Consider the following 17,857-nt stretch of genomic DNA (forward strand, 5'->3'; position numbering starts at 1 on the left):
AGGCATATTTACCCTACAGCCACCTGGAAGGAAGCCAGCAATGTCATTACAGATGGCAGTGTGCCCAGACTATCTTAAAAAAGCATCGTCTCTGCTACTAATTAAGTTTCAGGAAGGATGATGTTCGCTTTTATATTAACAAGCGTTTTGAAAAGGCTGAGGGCAGATATGTTCGAAGCAATCTTCTTATTCCTAAGAGTTCATGGTTAAATTTAATTGTCCTTTAGCTTCCCCTCTCCTACATTTGGAACACTGTGCTGGATGATGCATGGTTTGGGCATGGGAAAAACTAGGTAGTATTTGCATGTTTTGTATCTCATCCTGGGGCTTCAACTTATTTTTCGTTGTTGCTTTTTTTAGGGTTCTGTACATTGGCCTGGCCTGCAATACGGCTCGCTATATTTATATCTCCTACCTGGAAAATGCCTGGACTGTCCTCCCCATGGAAGTTCTTCAAGGTATGTTAACAGCTGGAGTTAGAAGTACTTCTCTACCTGACTGAGCTGTGGGTGTGTAAAGTTCAGTGGCCTTTAGCATCTGATGCTACCAAGGAAGGGCGGACTTACTGTTTTATATGGTTTTGAAGTGGTTGTTAAGGAAGAGGTGACATCATGGGGCTGGTTCTTCAATTACTCTGAGTGCGGTTCTGTGTTTGTTGAGCTAAACAAAGCTGGATTTGACCCACACCCTTGTGATTAAACAAAGAGGCACTCTGGAATGAATTCTTACGTACAGTTGTGAGGCATACACATCCAAAGGTGGTTTTAAATATAAGAGGATTTCTCTTTTAAAGATTTTGATGTTTTCGTTTTGGTAGGTTAACTATACTTATTGAAAAAAGGTTGTCATATTTTATTTCTTCTGTTACTTTTATCACATCTAGTGATTTATACCTAAAGCTTTATAGTCAGGCTATTGTTTTACCCTGAACCTTTAAAATGTTTGCTCAAATACCCTGACCTGAGTTCTTCTCTTTCTCCAGTTCTTTACTGGACTGTTTCCCCTTCAACATATAACTTTGAAAAAATTTCTAGGAGACTCGTCCATGTTTCTTAAAAGCAATGAAAACATGGATTTCTTTCTTTCTTTTTTTTTTTATGAGATCCATAATAGTTTATATCATTGTGAAATTTCAGTTGTACATTATTTTTGTCTGTTACCACACCAGTGCTCCCCTTCACTGCCTGTGCCAACCCCCATCCCCCTTCCCCAGGTAACCACTGAACTGTTTTCTTTGTCCATATGTTGTTTATATTCCGCATATGAGTGAAATCATATGGTGTTTGTCTTTCTCAGTCTGGCTTATTTTGCTTAGCATAATACCCTCCAGGTCCATCCATGTTGTTGCAAGTGGGATGATTTTGTCTTTTTTTATGTCTGAGTAGTATTCCATTGTGTGTGTATATATATATATATATATATATATATATATATATATATATATGTATATATATATCACATCTTCTTTATCCAATCATCAGTCGATGGGCACATGGATTGTTTCCATGTTATGTGTATAGTGCTGCAATGAACATAGGGGTACATATGTTACCTTGGATTGTTGATTTCAAGTTGTTTGGGTAGACACCCAGTAGCTGGGTCATAAGGTATTTCAATTTTTAGTTTTTTGAGGAATTTCCATACTGTTTTCCATAGTGGCTGCACCAGTTTACATTCTCACCAGCAGTGAAAACATGGATTTCTATTCAAAGCTCACTCCCAGGTTAGCTCATATAATCCAGACTATATCTGGTAAACCCCTCTTAGCAACTTGTTTAACCGTTTTGTGGATGGCAGTTTGATTAAAGTAAAGGTTTGGGACAAGATCATTGAAGTTGAGGTCTTCTGGGGCAGCCTAGGCTCCTAAATCATTAAATATACTAAACAGTCTGTGATTATATACAATTTCATTAGCTTTATAGGTTGCAATTATCAGTTTCCCTAACCCTGAGGATGCAAATACAGCATAATCAATATAATTAATTTCTTATCATGATATCTAAGATGAAAGACTCACAATTATACATTTAAACAAAATGTACCAAATGCAAGCTCATTCATCAAATTCCATTGTGGCAATGAAAAAAAAATCTATCCTAATTGAAAGGAGATATAATTTATATTCACATTAAAATGATAAAATTCAAATATATACACACTTTAAAGGTGCTTTTCTCAGGTCTGATGCAATGGTGTAATTCATGAAAGGAGATTTATTTATAAATATATAGAAATTGGAAATTCGGTCTTAAAACAAGAAATTATTGTTTGTAATAATTAGAACTCTGGAAGAGTCTTAAGGTGGGGCCTGTATCTCAGCATTGTGTCGTTTAAGAATAACAAAGCAGTAAATGTGAACTACAGGAAAGAATTGTGCAATATGCAACACAGTTCTTAGAACGTCCCACCTCCATTTCCTATCCTAGTCTCACCTGACTTAACTGTGTTATTTACTGGTAGGCCAGAGTGTGCAGACTCGATTAAAAAAACTGGCGTGCCTTCAGAGAAGAAAGTATATTGTAATTATATATGCATACACCTTTCTCTCCTTTTAATTTAATATGAATTAGATGGAAAAGGACAGTTTGCATAAGTGACTCAAGAAGAGATAACAAAAGAGAGAAGCTTTTTAATGAAATGGTTAAAGGAATAACAGAAGAAATTTATAGGAGAGGAAAAAACAAATGCTGTTGTGAATCGAAAAACTCTTTTTTCCTGTTAATTTATCAAAGATCTATCAATAGCTACTAAAAGTCAGGCAGCATGCTGGGTACTAGGAATGTAATAAAAAAAACAATGTATTAACTTAGGCCCCAAGGTCTCACCATCTGTTCTGGAAGCCAGATGTGTCAACACATAATTGCTACACAGTGTGTGAGATGGAATTAGAAAAATGTGCCAGGGAACAGAGAAGGAGCTCCGTGAAAGGAATGATTAGCTTTGGGAAGCAGGAGTGGGAGGATGAAGATATTATTGAAAGATTCCCCAAAGAAATCACGTGTGAGCTGGATTTTGAAGGGTGAATGGGAATCCACCAGGTGGCCTAAAGAGAGCGGGCGTTTTGGCATAGAGAAGAGCCGTGTGCCAGAGCTCAGATCTGGAAAGAAGAAGGGCATCTTCAGGGAACCTCAGTGGTATGCCGTGGCTTTATCATCCCAAGCTGCCCACCCAGGACATATTTTTATAATACTTACGCACGCCTCAGGGCAGTCATCCCAGGGTTGAGGGAGTTGGCCATGTTCTGAACTAAACAGGAATTCTGCTTCTGCGGCAGGCTACGGTTTATACCCGTGTGATTCATTTTGTTCTGTGATACCAGTAGAAACCTACTTACTGATGTGAAGCGAGTAAAAAGGGGCAGCTGTAAACACATAGAGTCTCCTTGTCTAACCAAGGGCTCTCTGACCGCTTCCACAGAGCTCTTTGTGTCTAAAACTGGAGGAGACGGTTTCATTTCCTGGCAGAAGTAAGTGCTAGTGTTTTGGCTGCACAACAATAACAAAATGCTTGCGTTTGTATGACCCATGCCCACCCTGTGGAAAATAGCGGATCACCCATGCGGAATAAGACCTGCGTCACAGGAATACACTTCTGACTGAAAAGGTTTGTTTTGCCAGTCTGGATTCTTCCACCTTCACAAGTGTTGTCCAAATGACTTTAAAGTCCCTGTGCTTAAAGCAGCCCTACTCAGAATGCAGTAAAGACAAGAAATAATGATGACGAAACACTGAATGATTTAACTCCAGGACAAGCCCACTGTCAGGATAGATGCCCCTTAATTCCTTGACTAGGATTGCTGCCTGATGATTACTAAAGACCTAGACTTAAGAGAGGGAGGGTTGGGGAGTGGGATGTTGGCTGTCATCATTGATGATCTTGACGCTGAAGAGTCAGCACTTTCATTCTTTGATTCCCAACCAGTGCTACACAAGAGGATCCTCTTAAAAAATAGAGTTGAGGGGCCAGCCTGATGGCGCAGTGGTTAAGTTCACATGCTCTGCTGCAGTGGCCCAGGGTTCACCAGTTCAGATCCTAGGTGTGGACCTATGCACGGCTTATCAAGCCATGCTGTGACAGGCGTCCCACATATAAAGTAGAGGAAGATGGGCATGGATGTTAGCTCAGGGCCAATCTTCCTCAGCAAAAAAAGAAAAAAAAAAAAAGAGGATTGGCAGTGGATGTCAGCTCTGGGGTAATCTTCCTAAAAAAAAAATAAGAGTTGAGGTCTGTCTCTTCATCCTATCACCTCTTGCCTTATCCCCAAACTCCATGAGAACTAGTACCACCTTAGTGGGCAACTGAAGTGGAGGAGACAAGGGATTGTGCTTATTCCATATCTCTGGCTGCCCATCTCTTCCTCCTTGAAGTTGCGTGTAACTAAGGGAGGAAGACTCCTTGTTATCTTTCATCCTTGGAGCTCTTGATCGTTGTCTCAGCATTCATCTCCTCATGTCATGTTGGTAAGAATTAGCAGAAGGGATGGGGATGAAGCAAATTTCATCCTCTTGAGGCCCCCAGGAAGGAGGCCATGCAGGTATCTATGTGGGGATCAAACTAAGACTGTTGGACGCTGTTGGGAATTTTGAGGATGTTTCTTTCCCATAATCTTTTTCACATTTAGTAGCCGATATTTTCTTTCAGCCTTATCCTTTTTGCAGTTCAGCCTCCCTTTGCAGCAAACATGTTGTTCTGTAGGTAACTGCTGGCACCATGTAAGGAAGCAGAAGACAGACTTCCTGCCCACGAGGAGCCTACATTTTATTTGAAAAAGAGACAGTGAGTCTAAAAGTGCCTGAAAACATTACTGGGTGGAGTGACAGACGCGGGATAGTTCAAATTTATTTCTCAAGATCTCATTTTAAAAACCCATAGGAATTTTCTTCTTTGGTTTTGTCCAAGAAGCATTAAAGCATTCATGATTTTGATCAGCAGTATACGCATGTGATAAAAATCAAGCCCAAATTTGTTACGTTCCTTCCTGTGTGGGTATTGGTCATGAATCCTTGCAAGACTTTGGGATGAATGTGATCAAAATTATTCCTGCTATTGAAATGTGTTTGAGGAGAGTAAGGCCAGCCTGGGGCTGCTGTAACTGAAGAGGTCCTTCTGAGGCACTTGAATTAATGGCTCAAGCACTGAGGGATGAAAATGAGGTCTGTGTCAGGGTCCATCTCTGCAGGATGCTGGATCAGCGGGAGCCAGGTTAAGATTTTGATGAAAGATGGTTTTTTAATATCACCACTAGGAGGGCTTGAGCTGACATTTATGAAGCTTTGCTCTCTTACCTAGTATGCCTGTTCAGCTAGTAAGAACTATGTTTTCCTTCCTCTTATGTTCTGGAAGAGCATGGAAAAATCATGAAAGGATTACTGTGCAGCCCTTATCTGACAGTGGAAATTCTAGACATGATTCCAATCTGTTATTATCTGTATTGGAAATTTTCTGTCTGGCTTAACCCTTCAAATGTAAGTAGCTTGCCACGCAAATACGTAAGATAGACAAATGCTCTGAGTTCACCATTTCAATCGATAAGTTGACATGTGAAAGTCATTGGTGTTACTGTTAAAATTAATTTTTAATCAGATTAGTCTTATAAATTGTAATAGAGCAATTTTATTCTTTGTCACTTTACAGTTACTAAAAGTTCTTATAAAATCTTTCCTTCAAAATAGACATTATTTTGACCATTTAGAAATCATTTTAAATGTCTTCTGCTCCAAGAATCCTTTTCTGGCAATCGCATCCCACACTTAGCTCTTCCTTTTCTGCATTGTTCTCCAATTTATGGACTATGTTACAAGTTTAGCACTTAATTCCTACCCAATTAAGTTTTACTTCCTGACTTAGTTTTAACTCTTAAATGCAAAGACCATGCCTTATACTTTTTGAATTCTCCAAAGAGACATGTACACAGGAAGATGTACTATACATGCTTGTTGTCTGATGGGTTTTACAGACTCCTGCAAAATGTACCATAGTCGATATTTTCTAATTTTTGAAGCTCTTGAATAATATAGGAAGTTCTAGCTCAAAAACTTATATAAAGAACATTTGAAAACTAAATTTGAAAGCTGAACCTTCAGTATTATAGCTTTTTTCCTAGGATACCATCTCGCCATCCATTACACATCTGTAGAAACATCAGTGTATTTTAATCATTTACTTACTTATGCTCTCACCTCATTCTATAAATTATTTGAGGCAGCTTACCAAAATAGGCAATGCTCTGGAAACCATAAAATGCTTAGGCTTGAGTTAGACTGTCTTGTATTCCAGCTCCCCAGCCTAAAAGCTCTGCGTCTTTGGACAAGATGAGTAACCTCTCAAAGTCTCAGACTCGCGCTGTAGAATAGGCTGCTAGGAGTATTAAACTAACCCATGCAACGTATTTAGTGAAGTATTTGCCTGCACATAGCCTTAAATAAATGTTAAGTAATTTAAAAATAATAAAAGTAAAATAAAAAATTATAAATAAATAAAAATCAGGACCAGGGGGAATATGATTTAGAAGATTCTACTCTAAGAGGTTAAATTTCAATTATGCATGAAAGCCTGGCCATTAAGACTAGGCAGTGCACACTGTTCTTAACCTATCTTTGGGGAAGTGAAACTTTTCCTGGCTTTGATATAAAAGCTGTTCTAACGTGTGGCTTCATATGGGGGACACTGAGCATGGAGTGTACGGTGTCGCTGAGTCTTGACATTAAACATTAAAAATTTTGGGTGGCAGTGTCCTAAAGCCTGCTTTAAGGTACGCCGAAGGCATGATGCCTGCATATGAAATTCACGAGGGCCCCCAAAATGTTATTGTATCAGTTACAGTCCTTTGTTTAAAGTAACTTGTGTGTCTTTTTTACTTTGCAAGGTGCAGCTTAAAGAAGCTTATTTCCTCTATTTCTATTCACACATTGGATTTGAAGTTCTCTCCAACCTTACCCAGGGCACCTTTTATCCCCAAGTGCTGCTCCCTTGTATCCCAACATGCAGACCACTGCCTACTTAGTTTCAGTTCAGCTTTCTCGTGCTCAGCTGCGCGTGTGTGTCAAGCCCTGGGCTAGGTGCGGGTACGCTGATTCTCCTCAGGGAGCTCAGTCTGCTCCTTCAGGTAAATCCTGCGCCTTTCACCTGTCACACTGTAAGCGCCATGGTGGTTAAGGACACGTTTTGTATGTCATCATATTCTCAAAGCAGAGCAGGGTACTGGCGCATGGTCTCGGTGCTCCGTAAGTACTGATAGATGAAGGCGTAAAGGAGATTCTTGTGGTGCCATACATTGGTGGATGCAGGAGCGTTGGTCTTTAACAATAGTTGTTGTTACTTTAGTTATATAAGTTAGTACATAAGTCGAAACTTATATAGAGTTTCTTTCATGTGACACACAGAAGGTTCATTCAGCTGCTGCTAGGTCCGTTGCTCTTTGTAGGGTCCTCTGCTGTTTCTGGAAGATTACTTGCTGTTGGTGGCCCTGACTTTGGCAGAAATACTGGCTTGCTGTTCACCTGCTGTTTCCTTTTCTTCATGGACACACAGCTAGACTTTGTCTCCCAGCCTGCCTTGTAGTTAGGTATGACCATATGACTGATTCTGCCCAGTGGAATGTGAGCAGAAATGATGTGAGTCACTTCTAAACCCAACCCTTAAAATTTCCCTGTGCCATTCTCTCCTCCTTCCTCTGCCAGCTGGATCTTGGTACCCAGGGTGACAGGTGTTGAAGACGGCAGAGTCTGTGCAGCCTGGGTCCCTGAATGACTATGTGGAGCAGAGCTGCTCCTCTTCCTGTCCCATGCCCACTGGACTTTATATGAGCAAGAAAAGAAAACATCTAATCTGTGAAACCAAGACTCCAAGGTTTAGTGTCGCAACAGCTAACATTACCTTAACCAATCCAGACGCCTTCTTTTATTGCCTGCCCAACAGAGGCCTTTTCTTAGGAAGAATAGTCTCTTAACTGATTTTCACCAGGTTGATCTTTCAGAAGCTTTTTTTATCCCAGCATTTACAGGTACACTGAACTAACTGAAATGTATGCTTTTGTCCATCAACCGAAAAGATGTGTTACAATCAATTCAGTGTGCCAGTGTTGGGGGAGTACTTATGTTTTGTTCAGTGAGCACAAGTCAGTGGCCGAAGCAAGAAAAACAAAACAAAAAATCCTATTTCCCCAATACTCTGATTGTCACTTCTCACCCCTCAGCCATTATGAGGTGATTTCCCCAAGCCAGGCAGCATTTTACAAAGAGCAGCTGTCTATTGGGGAAGAAAAGATTTTTCTCTTGCTCGTACGTGCGATTTATTGCACTAAGCGTTCTTGTGGGCCAAGACTGAACAATCGTGAAATGCATTTTGCAGAATCAGAGTCTCGTGTTGAATGTTTTAAGATAAAGAGTTATTTGGGGCATATGAATAACTTGCTAATATTTACAATGTGAGATCTTTGGGGACGGAGGGGAAGAAGGTAGTAAGAATATAGATTTTTTTAAAATTGGTAGATCGTTGGGCATGTTTGATATTATCAACAAAACCTCTCAAAGTAGATGGTTACATTTACTGTAAAATACTTTTAATAGTTATTAGGAGAATGTGTAGTGTATTATTTAAGCACTAAATTTCTGAACTTAGACACCTTGGGTTCGGATCCTGTGACTTTGGACAAGATGCTTTAGTTTCTCTGTGCCTTAGTTTCCTTTTTGAAAAATGAAGAAAGAAATGGTACCTATTACTGGGAGGAATAAATGAGATAATCTCTGTAAAACATTTAGCACAATTCCTGGTGGAGTAAGCGGCTGTAATAATACTAATAATGGAAAAAATGGAATGTTAATCACAAATATTTCGAGTGATTCTAGGTTATTCAAATGTGGTGTATTCTTAAACCGCTGAGGTCTTAGCAGTAGGTAGTGTGAAAACACCTGTGTTTCGGTGAGGCCTTGAAGATGATCCTGAGGGACCCCACTAAAGGAAAGGAAGGACTGAGAAGCTAAGTTTGTGCGACCTCTGTGGTCTCTGAGAGTCGTTCCTTGCCAGTTAACATATTTATTAAGCACCTTGTATCTGAGTTGCTAGTCACTTACCGCTCACAAATATGAGTAGTTTTGTGACAAGTAGCCCAGGAAGGATTAATGCATGTTGCAAGGAGAGTCGATGTGTATGCCTGTATTTTCAGTTACTATTATCAGTTAGGGGAGTAACCTCTTTTTATTCTTACTGTTTGATCCACGGACTTAGTTATCTCATACTAAAAAGTTTAAAAGATTGTAGCTCTAGTGTAAGCATATTTACCATGCCACTGAATAAATTTGCTTATATATTTCATCACAGAGAATAATTATCTACTACGTTTTCACAGTTCTCTAATAAAGAGTAAAAAAAGTAGAAGCATTTTATTTCCCGAGTTTATGATATCTGTCACCCCCTAAATTTTATGGGAAAGTTGTTTTAGGTAGCACAATTGTCCTAAAATGTGGAAAATGGTGGAGCATTTTTAGATTGCTTTTTTTTTTTTCGGTGAGGAAGATTGGCACTGAGCTAACATCTGTTGCCAATCTTCCTCTTTTTGCTTGAGGAAGAGTGGCCTTGAGTTAACATCTGTGCCAATCTTCCTCTATTTTTGTATGTGGGATGCCACCACAGCATGGCTTGATGAGTGGTATAGGTCCATGCCTGGGATCTGGACCCATGAATCCCAGGCCACTGAAGCGGAGCTTGTGAACTTAACCATTACACCACTGGGCTGGCCCCAAGATTGCTTTTTTAATATTTTAACATTAGTAGACCACAACACAATTGTAGTAAAACCATTGGCAAGAGTTTCAGATTATTAATAGGATTATTAGAAGGTTGCACATTCAAGTTTAAGAAGAAGAACCACAAATCCACCACTGTCTTTTGTACACAAAGGTGATGTTACCAGCCCAGTCCCCTCTTGTGGCTTGTTTAGTTTTGCTGGTTTCTTTTCTAGGAAGTGGTATGGATTCTTCTATTTACATATTTTGAAATAAGGTATTTCAGAGAAACTGGGTTCTGAGTACTGTGGTCCGTAATGTTTTGGGTGGTTCTTTCCCTGGTGTCGGGTACCTTCTCCACACGCTTTTGCGGCTCAGCGCTCTGCTGAATCCCTGAGGGGGCCCTCTGCAGACCTCTGCAGGCTTCTCTCCGTTTCTGCCCTGGAAAATGTTGGAGCATATAGGTAGAGTGGCTTTCATTCTCCTGTCTTTAGTCCTGGAGAAAAATTTTTTACTGTGTCATTTACTATTTTTTCTTTCAGTTAATGTGCTGAGTTGTTCTAAAGAATGTAGTTGCCAATTATCTAGTCAGTCCCAAAAAGCAATAAGGAAAGTCTAGAAATCTAACTATAGGGAACTTTTACAACTGCCGCTTAATACCATCCAACAAATTCTAGTGGTTTAAAAGCATCCTGATTTAAGCCATCCTGCTGGAAAATGCTTTAATTATCTCAGAAGACTCAAAGTTTTAGAAAACCCTTAGAATTTTGGGAAAAAAGAAAAAGAAAGAAAGAAACTCTATTACTGGAAGATTTTGTGTCCCCGGGGCCTTCACACTTAAGAGAATAACTGTTAGAATTATATTTGATCTAGAATTATAGGACAAATATATTTGTTAATGTTTTGGTCACATAAATACGTAGGCCCATCTTTGTCTACTTGTAAATCCTGCGATTGATTGCTCAGACTTAGACATAACAATAGATTTGGCATCACCATTAAAGTTAATTTACAACCATTTGATTTGGTTTCACCTCTTTGATTCATCTTTAAGAAATGATTTCCAAAACCTATGTTGGATGTTACTGTTGAATCTAATTAATTTTGAGTAAATTCATTTTATTTATTGGAATATTTTTGAGTTTTTTCCTCAGTGGTGTTAATGAAAAACTGTACATATCTGAAAAGAAAGAGAGTTAGCAGCATCTTTAATAATATTAATGAAAATATTTAAAAATATTTCCATGGTGCACTACTGTGTCAAAATTTAATTAAGACTCTATCCAGGCGTTATTCAGTTCTGAGTAAGCTGACATTATCTGAGGTACTGTAATTGTTTAGCCAGATAAAGCAAATACTGTATTTGACTTCCATGGAAATTAATTGTGTGCATACTACCTCTAATCATCTAATCCATCTATCTAGTTAAAAAATAACCTAGTTGAAATGATTACTGGAATATATATAAGCCTAAGAAAAAATATTTTGATGTTTCTCTGTTAACTATAGGGCATCTAATCTAAGGTACCCAGTAAAAATAGTGTTTATTCCTTTATGGATCTACTTAAGACCATCCCTGCTAATTCGCTTGTATGCCAGACACTGTGAATTTTACCTTGTTGGGGGCTGGATATTTTTGTATTCCTATAAGTGTTCGTCAGCTTTGTTCTGGCACACAGCTAAATTACTTGAAAATAGTATGCTCCTTCTGGGTCTTGCTTTTAAAGGCTACTTAGGTGGGACCAGGGCAGCGCTTAGACCAGGGCTGACTCTCTCATAATACCAACACCAGAGCCTTTCCAGCACTCCACCAGTCCCAGGAATCTTGAGCTTTTCCAGTCTGGCCGCTGAAAGTGGTCCTGTTCCTGGCCCTGTCTGGGTTCTGAGTACTGTTGTCCGTAATGTTTTGGGTGGTTCTTTCCCTGGCGTTGGGTACCTTCGCCACGTGCTTTTGCGGACCATTGCTCCGCTGAATCCCGGAGGGGGCCCTCTGCAGCCTTCTCTCCATGCAGCTCTCTCTGCTCTGGTGCTCTGCCCTGGGTCTCCTCATCCTGTCGGCGCCATCTCCTCAGCCCAGTGTGTCCCCGCTGTGCTCTGCAGCTGTCACACTCTGACCAGGCAGGCAGCTGGGGCTACTCATTTCTTTCCCATCTCTCAGGGACCACTGTCCTTGTTGCTGTGTCCAGCATCTTGGGAACTATTGTTTCATGTATTTTGTCCAGTTTTTAGTTGTTTCAGGAAGGAGGGTAAATCCAGTCCCTGTTACTCTGTTTCGGCTAGAAGCAGACTGATGTCAGGTTATATCTTAAATGAATATTAATCTTTTAGTTTAATTTTCCAAAACATAACTTAAGAGTTTCTGATGATATTATCTGCAAATGAGATTATTTTTTCAGGGAGCAAGCCCATGACTTAATCTAGGCAGAACCAGATGATTTCTTAATCCCTTCTAGCTATAAAACCTGTTGTGACAATATATTTTTATTACATTTAAAGCAGTGCTCTAATAAAGATTTAAATGCAGACAATACACAGTTGTTACACATTAAAATAATCGCCAAAGTTTTCCACCTGTTATCTTCATCCTCCGCCTCCCCCAGCAAATGGTGAAAGTGTAACGAAACTGGTAATGAAGCCTTGTAAATGATGTCTACACTCTTTTGGAAAACAAATTGGAACTAATATGTATTAAAATGCATAAAAATTGTTATAGCTTTTGAATTATTAACCCCACTTGGAGAATTATAGCCAATGTAAATAATCTTAGATATGTAAAAAAGCTGTATCTTCAAAAGAATTAATCATTGTGCTAATTCTAATGGAAAAAAAATTGGTAATAATCTTAATGTCAAAATAGGTGCCTAATAAGGGATTAATGCTAGCCCTGGTGGTCTAGTGGTTAAGATCCAGTGCTTTTACTGCTGTGGCCTGGTTTTGCTTTCTGGTCAGGGACCCACACCACCTGTCTGTGGGTTGTCATATTGTGGCAGCTGGGTGTTGCTGTGATGCTGAAAGCTACGCTACTGGTATTTCAAATACCACAAGGGTCACCCATGGTGGACAGGTTTCAGCAGAGCTTCCAAACTCAGACTGGGAAGAAGGACATGGCCACCACTTCCCCCCAAAAAATTGGCCATAAAAACGTTATCAATAGCAGGAGAGCATTGTCTGATGGAGCACCAGAAGGTGAGAGGATGGCGCAAAAAGACCAGGCAGGGTCCTGCTCTGCTCTCCACGGGGTCGCTGGGAGTTGGAATCTACTCGACGGCATTAACAACAAAGAGATTAATACCTACAATATGTAAAGAACTCCTACAACTCAATAGCAAAAAAACCAAACCCAATTCAAAAATGAGTAAAGGACTTAAATAGACATTTCTCCCAGAGAAGATAACCAAATGGTCAATAAACACATAAAAAGATGCTTAACATCACTAGCCATTAGGGGATGCAAATCAAACCCACCATGAGATGCCACTTCATACTCATTAGGATTGCTATCATAAAAAAAACACAGAAAATAAGTGCTGGTGAGGATGTGGGGAAATTGGATCTCTTGTGCATTTCTGGTGGGAACGTAAAATGGTGCAGCTACTGTGGAAAACAGGCAGGTCCTAAGTGTTAAGCATGTTATTACCATACGAGCCAGCAATTCCATTTCTGGGTATATACCCAAAAGAATTGACAGCAGGGACTCAAATAGGTCCTGCACACCAGTGTTCATAGCAGCAGCATTCACAATAGCCAAAAGGTGGAAACACCCCAAATGTCCATCAGATGAATGGATAGACAAAATGTTTTATCTGCATACAATGGAATATTAGCCTTAAAAAGGAAGGAAATTCTCACACTTGCTACAACATGGATGAACTTTGCAGATATTATGCTAAGTGAAATGAACCAGACACAAAAGGACAAATACTGTATGATTCCATGTATATGAAGTACCCAGCTAGTCAAACTCATAGAGGCAGAAGGTAGAGTGGTGGCTCCCAAGGCCTAGAGGGAGTTTCGCTTTGGGATGATAAAAATCCTGGAGCTGGATGGTGGTGACGGCTGCACGACAATGTGAATGTACTTAATGCCACTAAACCAAACATTTAAAAATGGTTCAAATGGTAAATTTTATGTATATTTTACCTCAAATAAATGAATAACATACAGATCTTTCTTACATATACTTTTAAATAAGTAAGTCACATTTCCAAAAAGAGTACCGTAAGGCGTGCTGACCAGACAGTCTTCTGTTTTTCCTCTCCAGGAGTGACGCACGCCGCCATCTGGGCAGCATGCATTTCTTACCTCAGCGCCGCGGTTCCCCCTGAGCTGAGGACGTCAGCACAGGGCATCCTGCAAGGCCTTCACCTGGGTTTGGGGAGAGGCTGTGGGGCCATGATCGGAGGCGTGTTAGTCAATTATTTTGGTAAGAATGGCTTTCTCTTTTTTACTTTCTTCACTGATGAAAATGTATGATTTTTCAGCAACACCTCAATAGACACTCAAAGTATTACTAAAGATGGCCAGAAGCTGAACTCCAGTGTTGACATTCTCTTTGTAGCTTTCATGGTAGTCATTATTATTGAGCATTGTGCTTTGGTTGTTAAGATGATTAGAGCCAGCCTGTAGCCCTGCACACTTCTCTGACCGACAGCTTAATGAGATGCTACACAGATGCCTCAAAGGAGCCGAGCCAGTGAATATACACAGGTGCTTTGGGTTTGAAGTAAAAAGCCTTAAACCTGGTGATAATAATGCTAGAGGAAAGAAAACTCATCATTGTTATTCCATCAGGAGATTTTGAATCAGAAAAATCTAACTATGTGCTGGCTTTGGTAATGTCACTACATCTGTGATAACGTAGTCCATCTGCCCTGTCCGATCTCCCTTATTGGAAATACTGGGGCTGGGGTGGAGATGAGATTATTCTGCTCAGGGATCTTGACTGCGCAGTCAGCTATGAAAGGTGGGCCCCGGGATGTCTGAATTTATAGCACTATTTGAGCTCTGCTGTTCCAACTACAGATCAATAGGGTTGTCTAATCATTAGGTAAAAGGTCTTTATGAAGAAGAGAATACCAATGAATTTTTCAGTGAAAGACACTCGGAGACAGTCCTTTATAAATGCAGTTTTAAAACTTGACCAATGACAGATCCGATACCAGCACCTGGGTTTCCAGACACCCACCCAGCCGTGTGTTTCTTCCACTGTAGGAAGCTAATGGTCATTCACCATTCTGTAGTTTACCCCAAGCTCTGGTGCCTTTGTCCTAAACTTTGGAACATTGACAGTTTTTGGATGAGGCCGATCTGCATTTGCTGGAATTGCTCTGTCGAGCACTCTGTTTTCGTAGGGGCCGCTGCAACCTTCCGGGGAATTGGCATGGCCTGCCTGGTGATCCTCCTGCTCTTTGCCCTGATCCAGTGGCTGGCGGTGCCAGAGGAGGAAGAAGGTAAATATGTCCATTATTCCTTAATGATTCTAAAGGTCGAAGCCACAGGGAGTTCTCCACATACCCCTCAGAAACCCAGAGTTGGTAACAGAGGGTATGACAGACCCGCTTGGCCCGATTTTCTTGGTGGTGTATTGATGAACTCATCTGTACCATTGCTGGAGAGAGGCCACTTACTGTGTTGGATAAAATACAGCTCATTTTAAGTAGCTTGGGGTTTTTTTGTTTTTGTTTTGTTTTATGATGCAAGGGACTGGGGAAGTATTGCTTTTAAACTTCTCTTGTATTCCAAAGTGATTTAAAATTTAAGTCAAATACATATAAGGCTATACAGAAATTTTACTACAAGGAATAGGGAGTGGTAATAATCTCTGTGCTTTTACCTTCATTGAAAAAAGTGTCTAAAGCTTCAGTTTGAAGTTTTCCCTCAACAAGGCATGGCCTTCATTAAAACTGTTATATAGAAAGAAGGTTATATCAAATATAATGTGTAGATGAGAACAAGTTTTCAACTTTTTTTTTGAATCAACTTTTTTTATGAAGACAGCCAACCAGTAGAAAGGAAACATTCTTATTCAGCTCTTGAGTCTTAGAAGAGGTTCATCTTCTTTGGTGTCTTGTCCTTTGAGAGCATTCGCCTTAAATACCCAAAGTTCTTGTGTTAAGAGAAAAACTAGCTTGTTCCAAAACCCCAGAGACAGATTTTAATGGCAATGAGTTACACAGAAAGAAAGACAAGTGGCTGGCCCAGTGGCATAGTAGTTAGGTTCGTGTGCGCTGCTTTGGCAGCCTGGGGTTCGCAGGTTTGGGTCCCTGGCACGGACCTACACACTGCTCATCAAGCCATGCTGTGGTGGCATCCCACATAGAAGAAGTAGAATGACTTATGACTAGGATATACAACTATGTACTGGGGCTTTGAGGGAAAAAAATAAAAGAAGATTGGCAACAGATGTTAGCTCAGGGACAGTCTTCCACACACACAAAAAAAAGAAAGACGAATACTGATTTTTTTCTCACTCTTGTTGTTGTATAACCCTAACTGGATCATCTCTCTCACACAGCCTTGGTCCATGTCTTCAGTAAAAGGCCAGTAAAAACAGTTATCATGGGGCTTGTCCTGTTTCGATGCTTATCTTTAAGATCTCAATCCTGCAATTGGGTTTAAGGAAACATTCCCTATCACCCATGCCCCAGAGATGTTATATCTAAATTAAATGAACACCACATTTCATAAATAAATGTAAGTTAATGTCCATTAGGCCCTATAAGGAGACCCTGGAAGATAAGCATCACGTTCATTTGCTCAGTACTTGTACCAAGTAAAGAAGCCCTGATACATAGCGATGTGTTAACCTTGCCAAGCACACTCGAATGGGCTTATGGGATTGTCCACTTATTTATTTATTTTTATGTTTGTTTAAATATGTAGAAAGCTGTAAAAAATAATTTAACATGACTTTCTCTCCAGACAAGACAATGTTGGCAGAAAGGATTCCTGTTCCATCAAGTCCCGTTCCCATAGCAACCATCGACTTGGTACAGCAACAGACGGAAGATGTCATGCCACGCATTGAGCCCAGACTTCCGCCCAAGAAAACCAAGCACCAGGAAGAACAGGAGGATGTGAACAAGCCAGCCTGGGGGGTCAGCTCCTCTCCCTGGGTGACCTTTGTCTACGCTCTTTACCAAATTAAAGAGATGATGCAGCTAACAAGAGACAACCGGGCTTCTGAGATACAGCCTTTACAGGTAAGGTTCCTCTGCTGGCTACTGTAAGTGGACTCGGTTGTGTTAGTTATTCCCTTATTCATTCAACAAGATTCATGGAGGGTCTGGCGGGGGAAATAGACGTGCAGACAAATAAGTTCAGTATTCTGGAACAAGTGTGTTAGAGAGGTGTATACCAGGTCCCAGAGGGGAAACTCCACCTACGGAGTTCAGGAACGCTTCACAGAGAAGACGGTACTTCTTGAAAGAAAAAACAAATAAGTCCATTCTGATTTTGTATATTTCTTTAAAGTTTCCATGTTGATGGATTCTAGTTGCAGTGAGGATAAGTGTGGTTCTTGCCTTGGGGGACCGTATATATGAATCTCTGTAATTCTAAAATCCTAGTGGGGACATTTTGTATATTAGGACTTCAATAACCATCTCACGAGTTAATGTATTGATTAATACCCTGAGCCACTGTACAGGTTTGACAGGACACCTAACTCAGTGGAAGCGTGGTTTTGCTGATGGCTTCACCTGAAAAATGACAAATGTGAATTTTCTTGTCCCTAGAGGTGTGGTCTCTCCTGAGTAAAGTCAAATCATGTTGATAAAACACTGTAGGTAATTGTAACTACAGCTGTGTACACTGCCTTTGGAAAATGAGTGTGTGACTTCTATGAACGATTTGGCCAAAGTAACGAGCCCACTTCCCTGTGTTTATAGTATCATTCCCTTTTACTTGATGAGTCATGTCAGCTCTGTAGCTAGAGTAGCTTCAGAGGACACATTAAAAAAAAAAATAAAGGGAAAGACTTAAAGAGTAATTTGGGTAATGTCCGTTTTAGAAAATTTGAACTACCTTAATTAAATTTATCATGACTTTGTAGACTAATGTATAATATTTCTATCGTTTAAACCAAATCTGATTCTTCAGTGGTAACCATAATGCATCCCAGTCCATGCATGATC

The 17,857-nt window shown here is 40.1% G+C and overlaps 1 protein-coding gene across 6 annotated transcripts in view; it reads left to right on the forward strand.

Moving 5' to 3' along the window:
• Window positions 1-17,857, forward strand: part of MFSD6 (major facilitator superfamily domain containing 6) — a 71,558-nt gene that overhangs the window by 50,611 nt on the left and 3,090 nt on the right. For all 6 annotated transcript variants that reach the window (XM_014837559.3, XM_014837561.3, XM_070508253.1 and 3 more), the window contains exons 3-6: window positions 361-458; window positions 13,984-14,145; window positions 15,074-15,172; window positions 16,644-16,924. In XM_014837559.3, coding sequence (XP_014693045.3) covers window positions 361-458; window positions 13,984-14,145; window positions 15,074-15,172; window positions 16,644-16,924 — 640 coding nt within the window. The remainder of the gene's footprint in view (window positions 1-360; window positions 459-13,983; window positions 14,146-15,073; window positions 15,173-16,643; window positions 16,925-17,857) is intronic.

The sequence above is a fragment of the Equus asinus genome, chromosome 4, assembly GCF_041296235.1.
Source record: "Equus asinus isolate D_3611 breed Donkey chromosome 4, EquAss-T2T_v2, whole genome shotgun sequence".
Taxonomy (NCBI): domain Eukaryota; kingdom Metazoa; phylum Chordata; class Mammalia; order Perissodactyla; family Equidae; genus Equus; species Equus asinus.